At 46.1% G+C, this 12,236-nt stretch overlaps 1 protein-coding gene across 5 annotated transcripts in view; it reads left to right on the top strand.

Annotated features, from left to right (window-relative positions):
- Positions 1-10,291, top strand: part of DNAH9 (dynein axonemal heavy chain 9) — a 392,191-nt gene extending 381,900 nt beyond the window's left edge. For all 5 annotated transcript variants that reach the window (XM_030534283.1, XM_030534284.1, XM_030534285.1 and 2 more), the window contains one exon: positions 9,677-10,291. In XM_030534283.1, the coding sequence (XP_030390143.1) occupies positions 9,677-9,904 (228 nt within the window). In that variant the 3' untranslated portion in view covers positions 9,905-10,291. The remainder of the gene's footprint in view (positions 1-9,676) is intronic.
- Positions 10,292-12,236: the final 1,945 nt, after the last annotated feature.

Here is a 12,236-nt window from a genome sequence, read left to right on the forward strand (position 1 = left end):
GCAGTTTATACACTATTTGTTTGGGGTGTTTATGGTTACAACTGAAGCCCACATTCTGTCTCATAGAGACCACAGTCTCCACGTGACCAGGACATCCCTGCACATGTGGATATTGCAGGGTCTCTGCATGGCCATGGTATTGCTGCACACATGACCTACACAAGTACAAGGCAAACTGTTATTGTACTGGTGCTGATATGCTTGCTACAATCTCCTCTCTCCAGGGACTCTAGGACTTATTTGAAATAACTTGTACCAGTTTACCAGATGAGGGGTCGAGTTCTGCCATGAGATATACATGCACTCCCCTTCCCAGAGAACATATCAGCACCTCAGCTTGTAAAAGCACAGAGCTAGGAGGATGAAGACGGAGTTAAGATGTGAGTGGAGCTAGGGAGGGGGACCCAGGGCTCTTATCACCCTCCAACAGAAGCTTCACTTTCAGTAATGTCACAGAGGCAGGAGTTGGAGAACCAAGCAGCCAAAGTACACCAGGGATGCAATACCCTAGAGTGGATCCTGCCCCAGATAAGCCTGTCAACTCAACAGAAAACAATGGCTGGAGAGAAGCTCTGGTGCCCAATTTAGGAGCCCTGGGAGTAGCAAAAGGAGAATGGGATGGAACCAGCTTTCTCAGACCTGAAAATTCCCACAGATCAAAATGCAACTCCACATGTGGCCAGAACCCAGGATCCCAAGGACCCGCTGATGTTACCAATTTAGCTTGGACCTAAGTGTCCATGGATTCCTCAGTCCAGGTGACAGATCTAATCTGAATGCTGCCATGGCGGATCCCACAAGAGAAGGGACTGGGTTTGGCTCCAAAGATACATCAGTCTTCAGGCACACCCTTCACCAAAGTACTTCAGGGGATTGAGCCTTTGTGCAGAGGGATCTTTTACAGCCTTTGTGCAGAGGGATCTGAAAGTGGTCCTAGTGCAGAGGAGTGGCTGGCCTGACCAGGATGGGGTATCAGTCAATAGGAGGTAGGACTGGAGGGCTGTATGCACATTCCCTACCCACAGGAGCGTTCAGATATTGTTTGGTGACTACACAGCCAGTCACATTGCTCCTACAGTGTAGTGCATTGGAGCCAGAATCCTGAAGAACAACTGTCACTGACATTCCCATTGACAGTTGTCAGCTGCTGGGATTTCAGTCTGCAGAGTGAAAGCTATTAGAATGATGAATTCCCACCAAGACTGCTCCTGCAGATTGCCACATCTGTGGTAGCATAACTCACAATTTGTGCTGCTTGCAGGAATTAAATGACAGTGATTCATGCAGCTCTTACTCTAGGCAGCCTGTGTTACGCTTCTGCTGCCAGTGATCTGTGAGTGAGCTCTGATCAAAGTGGGTCACTCACTTAGCTATGCTGAGTTCTCCCCTCCACCCCCTGGCATGGGGAAGTTTTTCTTTCAGTAGCAGCTCTTGTCAAGGTCCATAGACTCAACCTTGAAGATCATCCCCCTGATGGGACTTGGTACTAGGATTCTGTGTAGAGAGGCTGAAGTCTCAAATGCTGAATCTCATCCTGACCTTGCAATTCAAATCAAATGGATTCTGAAGAATTTTAAGCTTTTAAGTTTTCTCTCTTTAAAATAGTTTATCACAAAGGATGGGAAATTAGGAAAGGCTCTAAATGTGATCACCATCCTTGGAACTAGAACATTTCAGAATTCCCACCCTGAAGCTGAGCGGTGGCTTTTTATCTATAGTCTTCCATCCTTGAAGTGACTATAAGGGGACTTGGAAAGATAAGGCTCCAGGTCCCATTCCATCTCAGGGTGTGTAGCGATGCACAGTGAGTTTGGAATGCTACAGACCCCAGGAATTCTGACAGTAACAGAAATACAAACAAACTGTGAGCAGGTGGAATTCCTGTCCTGCTCCAGATAAAGACTTCACACACTGCATAAGCTCAGACTTACCTCCTCCCTGGGTTTGGCCTTACTGGTAATTGAAATCTCAGTAACTGAACATACACCAACCTCAGCGCACTTCCTGAATCTGGCTGTTCCTAGGGGGTTTCCTGCATCCTCACTTGCCCTGCCCCGCATTCTATCTGACCAGAGATTCACACTCACCTCCCTCCTCGTCTGGTGAAATTAACAAGATACATCTGCCACGATGAATCTGTGGAATATTCTCAGCAGCTGTGTGCAGGGTTCTAACCACTGCCAACAGGGTGGGTCCACAGAAAAGCCCTGACCCCTTTGTAGGGCGGGAGATCCTGATGCTATGGTAAGCACCACTAAATTTCAAGTGCCTGCGGAACTAATTTTTTCAACTAATGATATCAACCAGGAGGGATAAAACAGAATAATGGATCCTTCCTTGTAGAACAGCTCAGATGGGAAGAATGTTCTAATCCTGCCTTATTGAAAACGTAGTGAAATGGTTGCTGGTAGTTATACAGGGTTAGATAACATGGTGACCAAAATGCCTGAGTCCTGTCGGGGCTGCAGACTGCACCTTTGCTACCGCTGGTGGAGCTGCAGCGTTGATGGATCACAACTGGGACATTTGCTAGTGTAGCCCCTGCAATCATGTACAGATCATGCTATGGTTCTAACTGCTCCTGCTAATTCTGACATCTAGATAACTCTGTTCAGCTCTAGCGATGTGTTCCAAGATGATCTCATCTTTTACAAATGTATGTTTCCAGTTATTTTGTTTTCTGTAGTTGAAAAGCACTGAACATGAACATTGATAGAACCATTCACAATCTCAGAGCGTTGCACTTCCGTTTTTTAAGAAAGAAAAAGAACATCTGAATATTTCATAGTTCACAGTGAACCATCAATCCCACATCTGATGGAGCTATTCATTTACCTGCATCCTAGTGGGGGTCAGTATAAATTAATGAATGAAGATTTAGTATCACAGATGCACAGCCCATCTGGGGTATATATCCACTGAAAAATTATCCTCTGATAAGAATGACAACTGGTATTTAGAGTAAGTATTTTGAGGAGTTTCGCTGCTTTTAGAAAAGCTATTTCATGTTTAAGATGATACCTCCAATTTTATGTCCAGAAGAAGAAGATAAAAACTTCCTCTGTAGATGTTTACTATATCTATTTGTATTCACACCTGGGCACCTTCCATTTATAAATCAATAACTATAAATAACAGCCAGATGTAAACTAAGCCAAACCCACTAGATTGTACAGGGGACAAAATTCCCTGCTGGTGTAGCTCCACTGAAGTCAGAGTTTCTGCAGAGAATTTGGCTAATGGTGCCAGGAAGCTGATTAGACGCATGCTTTGGAAGGCTGTTTTAAGAGTTTTGATCTACTCACTGCATGCCCTGCAACTAGCCATAGAGAGCTTACTCCTAGGAGCCAACAGTGATGCCAGCCCAGGGGACTGTAATAATACCACCACAATGGGACAGAGTGGAAGAGGTGATCTTTCTGATAACTGGGCATTACTCCATTTGGTGCTTTGCAGAACATACGTAACACACTGAATTGCCCTTGGAAGCAAATACGCAGCCACCGAAGAGAGCACTGAGCAATGGTGTTCCGCGCTCATGGCCTCCTGTTGCCTTCACAAACAGACTGCTGCATTCAGCACCAGCTGATGCCTCCATAGTAGTTCCATGTAAAGCACACAGCAGTAAACCAGCTTGGGAGTTACAAAGGCTCCCTGTGGTGGGGTCCACCCTGAGGAGGAGCAATCACAGTCTGCATTTAGCTACATGCTTCTGATAATGAGCTTAGAGAGGAGTCATGGGGATGGTGAGGTGGCCCATGCACCTTCATAGTTCCTTACGAGTGCATGTTTAGAATGGGGCACATCCCAAAGGCTAAGACCGATGCAAACAGCTCAACCAAACTCTTCCTCACCTATTTGAGGCCCTAGCCAGACAAACGCTAGTCAAACAGGGCCAGGAGCATTCCCATCCAGGCTTCCGTAATACAAGCAAGATCTGGAATCACATTCCCCAGTAAATCATGGATGATACATTCCTGTGGGCAGCTGCCTGTGCATTGAATCGCATGAACTGAAGGCTCATGTCTCTGCTAATCATGAGATACCTGGTCCACCAGATACCAGCAACCAATGCTGCTCTACTTCCATGGCCTCTGTGCTAGCACCCACATTAGGTGCTCTCACTGCAGCTGAGAGCCCCAGAGTCTCAGGGTGGATTCAGAGGGAATACTTCTCAGCCTCTGCTGATACATGGGCTGTTATTTGTGGTAAATCTGATGTAGAATTAACTTGGTCACCCCATTCTATCCATCTTTGAACCCTACAATCAACCCAGGGCAAAACACTCTCTCCCACTTGGGTAGCACAAATCAAGCATCCACCCCACTGCTGGATTCTGCCCGTTGAACAGACACATGAGCACAAGGCACGGCTGATTCTCGGGCAGGCGAGCAGAGTAGTCACTTTTTCCCCCTCTGTTTCTTTTTCTTTTTCTTTTTTCGGCTCAGCCACTTGACGGGTAGGAGGGTGGGAGTCACCAAAAATGTTTTCCACCCTGGCTGGCAAAATGGCTAGGACTGCTCCTGGCCAAGGGACAGGTCTCTCCCCCCTGTACATCTCCTGCAGAACTCTAAACCAACAGGTGCTGATAACTTTCACCTGCCCCAACTTGAAATGGGATTCTCCCCTTGCCTCTGCCCTGCCCATGTCTCACCAACCCATGCACCCAACATATCATCTCACCCCTCACACACACAGCCTGTATAACCTGAGGTCAGAGGCACATCCAATTAAAAGGCAGCAAAACAGTGTGGATGGGGCTGTAAAGAAACCAAGAAAATTATATCAAGTCAATTATACCTCAACATGATGGCATGCAAATGGTGCTGTGTTAGCAGCGCCTCTAGATACAGCCAGGAGAAAGGCAACTCATGCACTGGTCTAAAGATTTAATTCTACTGCTAATAGCCACTGGTTTGTAGCTTGCTTTGGGCTCCCATTCCCGTGTAACATGGTGTCATAACTATAAAGGGAAGGGAACAGCGCTCCTGTGTACAATACTATAAAATTCCTCATGGCCAGAGACGCCAAAATCCTTTTACCTGTAAAGTGTTAAGAAGCTCAGGAAACCTGGCTGACACCTGACCCAAAAGACCAATAAAGGGACAAGATACTTTCAAATCTTGGGGGAGGGGGAGGCTTTTGTTTGTGCTCTTTGTTTTGGAGGTTGTTCGCTCTTGGGACTAAGAGGGACCAGACATCAATCCAAACTCTCCAAATCTTTCTGAACCAGTCTCTCATATTTCAAACTTGTAAGTAATAGCCAGGCAAGGCATATTAGTTTTATTTTTGTTTTCTCAACTTGTAAATGTTCCTTTTTGCTGAGAGGATTTTACCTCTGTTTGCTGTAACTTTGACCCTAAGGCTAGAGGGGGTTCCTCTGGGCTATAGGAATCTGATTACCTGTAAAGTATTTTCCATCCTGATTTTACAGAGATGATTTTTACCTTTCTTTCTGTAATTAAAAGCTTTCTTTTTAAGAACCTGATTGATTTTTCCTTGTTTTAAGATCCAAGGGGATTGGATCTGGACTCACCAGGAACTGGTGGGAGAAAGGAGGGGGGATGGTTAAATTCTCCTTGTGTTAAGATCCAAGGGATTGGATCAGTGTTCACCAGGAACTTGGTGAAAAAGTCTCTCAATGCTACCCAGGGAGGGGAAGGTTTTGGGAGGAAAGGGGGTGTTCCAGACTGAGGAATCTGGATGGTGGCAGCGAAATCAGATCTAAGCTGGTAGTTAAGCTTAGAAATGTTTATGCAGGTCCCCACATCTGTATCCTAAAGTTCAGAGTGTGGGAAGAACCTTGACACGTGGCAATATAATTTGTCACCATTCCAACTAGCTTTTGAGAAGGCAGAACAGATCAAATTGCTGTTGAAGAAGAGTTCGCCATTGGGATCCGAGAGTCTGGGTCTCTGGGGACACCCAGGGCTGCTTTGTAACAAGTGCACCTTGCTAACAGTTAGGGACAGTTGTTTTCAAAGCAGAATTCATTTCTGATCATCAGGGAGATAAAAATGCAAATGAAAACCAGCCCGGAGATAGAACAAGGATAAGTGCATTTGAGATATCTCAGAGAGATTGAAACCCTTGTCAACCTAAAAACGGTTGGAATATTTCATGGAAAATCTATTTCCATTATTGCCATCAATAAAAAACCTGTCTGATAAGAATCCAGTCACAACAAATTAAAAGGATATGTGTAAAAATAATACACAATAACAACACTTGCCATGTAGCACCCTCAAGAGTAGTTGCAAGGGTTAGTGAGTGTTTGTACAGAGCATTGGAAATATAAAGGCCTACATAAGAGTCCGGTATTATCATTACTATCTTTTTATAACAAATGGTATTGTTAACAGTAAATTAAGATACCGGGGCATGTGCAAGAGTGATTACTTTACTTTGCTTATTGCCAGGACTGAATAAATCACTAGATAGGTTCAGTATCACCACATGACTCTGGTTTGGGAACATTTGAAATAAAATAATCTGTGAAGCTAATCTTCAGGGAGAGGCAGTCCCTGTAGCAGAGTGAGGTACGAGTTCCTACTCCATATTTGTTTGTATTTCCCTCTCTCTGGCCTGCATCAGGCAGTTATAGAAGCTGTTCCCAGAAGGGGACTCCTAGATAAATCATTTTACAGTTGGAAGAAGGGACAGTAGTTGCCTGAGAGACCAAAGTGGGGGAAGCAAACCAGCCAGTTTGACATAATCCCCACATACTAGCTTCCTCTGCTGGGTCATGGCAACCTGCTGATGCAGAGCTGTTCTGTGCAGAGGACACCGGAGACTCACTCACTACAAACAATTCTCCATCAGAATAGCTCATGCGTATTCTCGCTTTTCCATTAGCATCCCTGGTAGTAGGGTAGTAGGAGCCAAGGCTTTTCTAGTAGGCAGGGCCCTTGAGGCGACTCAACTAATCCCCATTCAGGGTTCAGAATGAGCATCCCAGAGCCCCTTCTCATCGCCAAGGGCTTAGCGAGCTCACAGGTCCCTTGGTGCTTCCCTTCTTGTTAATGATCTGTTATCTGCCCCTTTGAGTGCTGTGCTTTGTATACAGCTAATGAGTCAGGGTTTATATTAAAAACCAAACAGCAGCAGCCTGCTCAGCTGTGGGTCCCTATGGACATTGTCTCAGAGCCAATATAAATAAGCTGCCCCCTTCCTATTTCTGGAAGGCGTCATAATTTCCCATTGGTCAAATACAAGTTTATTAAGATATGTTTAACACTGGGCCAGATTTTGCCCTGGAAATACCCAGTGCAACCACAATGGGTTTCACAGGGTGAAAGTCACTGCAATTTGACACACTCTTTTTTCTAGTTTAGTGTATGAGAGCAGAGCCCATGTCATAAACAGATAGTTAAGGGTTAATGTCTCTTTTACCTGTAAAGGGTTAACAAACAGTGAACCAGACACCTGACCAGAGGACCAATCAGGAAACAAGATACTTTCAAATCTCGGTGGAGGGAAGCCTTTTTTTGTGTTTTTTGGGTTTTGCTTTGTTCTCTCTGGGTCCTGGAAGGGACTAAATGTGCAACCAGGTTTCTTGCCAATCTCCCTGCTACAGTCTCTTATATATTCAGAATAGTGAGTATTTAGTAGAAAAGGCGGTTATAGTCTTTTGATTGTTTTCTGTATTTGGAAACGTGTAGTTTGCTGTAAGTATTTTAAATTGTATTTTTGCTGGGGGGAAGGCTTCTTTCTAGTGTCTATAAGCTGTCAGACCCTGTACTTTTATCATCTAAATTACAGAGACAACTTTTACTTTTTTCTTTCTTTTTATTAAAAGTTTTGCTTTTTAAGACCTGTTTGATTTTTTCCCCTTGTTGAGGCTCAAGGGAATTGAATCTGTACTTAACAGGGAAGGAGAAGGGAGGGGAGAAGGGTGGAATCCCTTTGTTTTAGATTCACGGAGCTTGAATCTGTCTATCTCTCCAGGAGCCCAAGGAGGGAACACCTGGAGGGGAAGAGAAGGCCGGGGGGAAACAAACCTGATTTCTCTGTGTTGTGATTCAAGGAGTTTGAATCACAGTAATCTTCCAGGGTAACCCAGGGAGGGGAAATCTGGGAGAAGCAACAGTGAGGGAAGGGGTTTACTTTCTTTGTGTTAAGATCCAGAGGGTCTGGGTCTTGGGGGTCCCCGGACAAGGTTTTGGGGGGGTCCAGAGTTTACCAGGAACTCCAAGTCCCGGTTGGTGGCAGCTTATCAGATCTAAGCTGGTAATTAAGCTTAGGGGAATTCATGCTGGTACCCCAGCTTTTGGACTCTAAGGTTCAGATTGGGGAAAGATACTCTGACAGCCCAGTCGATCCCATTGTCATGGGGAGTTTGCTCATGTTGGTGCATAAATCCTGTGTCTGATATCAGGTGTTCATGGCGGCTCCAGGCACCAGCGCTCCAAGCCAGAGGCTGCAGGGGGCACCCTGCCAGTCCCTGCAAGGGCAGCAGTCAGGCAACCTTTGGAGGCTTGCCTGCAGGAGGTCCGCCAGTCCTGTGGATTCAGCAGCAATTCAGCAGCAGGTACGCTGAAGCCACGGGACCAGGGACCACCCACAGGCAAGCCGCCGAATCCGCGGGACCGGGGACCTCCCACAGGTGCACCACCGAAAGCAGCCTGCCTGCTGTGCTTGGGGCAGCAAAGAAGCTAGAGCTGCCCCTGGCCAGAGAAGGGGGGTGTTGGTGATGTGGGGGAAGGACTGATTTCCTCACTGTCTGAGGCCAGGGGCATTGCTGGACACAGCCCTGCAGGATGGGGTCATGTTCTCCAGGATGTGACTGGAGTGTTGCCATTGTTTGTTTGTAGCACATTTCAAGAGCAATAGCCAATAAAAGCCCATTGGTTACAATCTTACAGCCAGATCCTGAAGCCGCTCTTAGTCTTTTCTCCAGCAAAGAGCCCAGTGAGGTCAAAGATTGAAAAACCACTGCATGGGGACTTCAGGATTCGTCCCCCAATCTTAGAGTCAGAATCCTGGTCCAGGGGGAGGGGGAGTTGGGGATCCTGTGATGTAAGAACAGAGTCAGGATATAACTGCACCTTTTCTCTTTGAATAAGCTACATTAGAGAGAGGCAGCTCTTGAAAGTGGCTGGACACATGATCTTGGCACCTCCATGCATATTTTAACCCCTAACAGAAGATGTTTTCACCTGACCAAAGTCACATGTTTACTTTGCACTGAAACATTCATGGCTGTCACTCCTCAGACTGACACTGGGCATCATTCCTGAGGTCTTTTCTAGTCAGACCAAACGTAGTATTTGAGATGCTCAGTGTACAGCCATGCAAATTGGATCATCTCTTCCCTCTGGCCATGGCAGGAGGGGGCATCTGCACAGAGCAGTGCTGTGTGTCCGCAGGAATTCAAGTGGAGCAGGGATCTAACCTGGGGAAAGTGATTGGTGCAGGAGTAAGGGAGGGTGAGATGTCAGATGTCCAGAGGTTAGATCTGTCTGATTCTTTACTTTGATATAATATAATCTTCATTGGGCCAGGGCACAAGCAGCAGAAGTTGTAAAAGGGCACAGTCAGGAAGTAATACATGGCAGGAAACAGGCTGTGGAAGGCGCGGGAGGCTATAAATGATCGTGCATATTGGGGACCCAGTTGGTGGTAAGTCTTGGCATTCTTCAAAGGCATTTAAAACCTTTTCTTCTTTCCTCTGCAGACAGGGATGATGACGGATGCCAGGCTGAAGGATCTGACTCCAGCCATGCCTGTTATTTTCATCAAGGCCATTCCTGCTGACAAACAGGACACTCGCAGTGTGTACCCATGTCCCGTGTACAAAACACGTCAGAGAGGGCCAACCTATGTGTGGACTTTTAACCTGAAAACTAAAGAAAACCCTTCCAAATGGGTCCTAGCTGGGGTGGCGCTGCTTCTGCAAATTTAGGGTCTGATTGACACAGAGTTTCACCAACAGAGAATGTCTCAATGGGAGCTTTGAACCATTTCACATTCAAGCAATTTCTAAAATAGAATACGTAGAGTAAAAAAAAAACCCTTTGTCGTCTTAACTCTTTGAGTGCAGGCATTTAGCTAGCTTGGCAAATGAATTCTTAAGAGGATGTAGCATGCAGTAACAGATGCATCTATGGGAGAGGCAGTGTGGCCTAGTGGCTAGACTATCAGTGTAGGCCTCAGAGTGCCTCAATTCTATTCCCGGCTCAGTTACTGGATGACCATAGGCAAATCATTTTATCCTTCCATGCCTCAGTTTCCTCATCTGTAAAAAGGGAATATAATACTGACCACCTTTGTAAAGTGCTTTGGAATCTACTGATGAAAAGTGCTGCATAAGAGCTAGATATTTTTATATATGTGACTGGAAACTGTGGCCAGAGCCTCAGCTGCTATAAATCAGGGGATTGCCATTCATTCAATGGAGCTACGTGGATTTAAACCAGCTGAAGGAGTGGCCCCATATCTATCACATCCAGAGGATTAAAGGGCTGTTACACTCAAATTTGACCTAATCTATATTTTCCTCTGTGTAGGTTCTGAGCCAAAGCCAGTCAAAGTCGGAGGGAGTCTTTCCAACTTTGATGCGCTTTGGATCTGGTTAAATTGAATAAGCTTTATAATTCTTTACACTCTTTTTTTTTTAATCCAACCAAATGTTTCAGTGAAGTGTGAAGAAAAATTCTGAAAGCCAGGGAGCACAGTACTCATTAGGGGAATAAATGATTTTAAATGATTTAGGATTCCTCACTGATATCCCTTTAGACTCTAGGAACACTGGAAGGAGAGAGAACACCGCCAAGCTATTAATGAAGCTGAATGAGGGAGATGCAGATTATTTAAGTAAAGCAAACCATTTCAGAAGGGTGTACATTTCCTAATAAAATCTTTATTCTTGGACTTGCCTCTAGAATTCCAATTTGTTTCTTTTGGTCTGAAATATCAACATTATCCCACTGCGCAGGGAGTATGAATCATGTGTATGACATGAGGGACCAGGGAAAGTATGCAGGTAGTTGCAGTTTAGAAATATCTCATGATCGCTACTGCAAAGGCTAGATTCACAAAAGGGACTTAGGCACCTTACTGCCACTTTAGGAGCTCAAATCCCAGAAGCTCTGCCCCAACTACCTCTGAACGCTGTAGGCACCTAAACTTGCTTAGCTCCTAATTTTTGCAGCAAATGGTTCTGCCTGTTCACGTGCGCTGCACTGCAGCCCCACGCCAGGCAGCCAGAGCCCCAGAGCAAGTCAGGAACTGGGGAGAGATAGGCTCTCCACCACCTAACTGGTCTGGAACGTGAGCTTAGAGCCCACCTACTGGGCCAGGCCCCTATAGGGAAGCTTACACAAAAGAGCCAACCAGGTGCTCTCTCATAACGTTTAGCCCATTGATCAGGGCACTCGCCTGGGGAGCCCCAGAGGTGGCTGAGTGATTTGCCAGCTTTCAGGGGCATGCCCTAATTGCTGGGCTATGAGATAGTCAGATGTGGGGCTCCCTTGGCCTGCTGTAGATTAATAATGAAAGAGAAAGCACATAAACATGAGCCTGACGCTAGCCTGAGGGTTAGTGCACTCAGCGGGAAGACCCAGGAGCCAGTCCTCCTGCTCCAATGCCTTTTTTAAATTATTTATTTATCCAGCGTGCAACTGATTCAACAGGAGAGACTGGGAGATTCCCCATCAGACCAGCCCAGAGCCCAGCATACTCACCGGAGAAGTGCCAGATCCATAGTCAAACCCTTTCTCCCCTGCAGCTGCTGACGGGACTTGACCTGAGGCTCCCTGAGAAACTGTAAAGGGCCACCACTGCCTGTGAATGAAATGGTGTAGGCACCTAACCCCACGGGCAGGCTCACAGCTGAGAGTCCCAAGCAGAGGGAGGTGCCTCCCTGTGGCCCAGACATAGGCACCAAACTCCATGAGAGAGGAAGCGTGGGTCTCGGCACACTCCCCTGGGCTTGGCACCTCCCAGAGGATCGCTGAGGTGAGGAAAGGTCTTTTCCCCCTCAGGCAACCTGTCTAATTCCACTGCTTAGTATTTTTTTTTATCCTCATCATTCAGTGTGTGGCTTTATGCTGTTTTTTCTGCCACTATCCAAACCATGCATGGACTGCTGAATTGTCTTATGGGCCTTTCTTTGCATGCTTCACCACAGCTCGAGTATCTTGCAAACCTTCACGACTTTGGCCTGGATGCTCAAAAGAAGGTAGGTGCCTATGTCCCTGCTTTAGGTGCCTAAGTCCCAGTTTTGGGATCAGTGT

Source organism: Gopherus evgoodei, chromosome 15 (assembly GCF_007399415.2).
Source record: "Gopherus evgoodei ecotype Sinaloan lineage chromosome 15, rGopEvg1_v1.p, whole genome shotgun sequence".
Lineage (NCBI taxonomy): Eukaryota > Metazoa > Chordata > Testudines > Testudinidae > Gopherus > Gopherus evgoodei.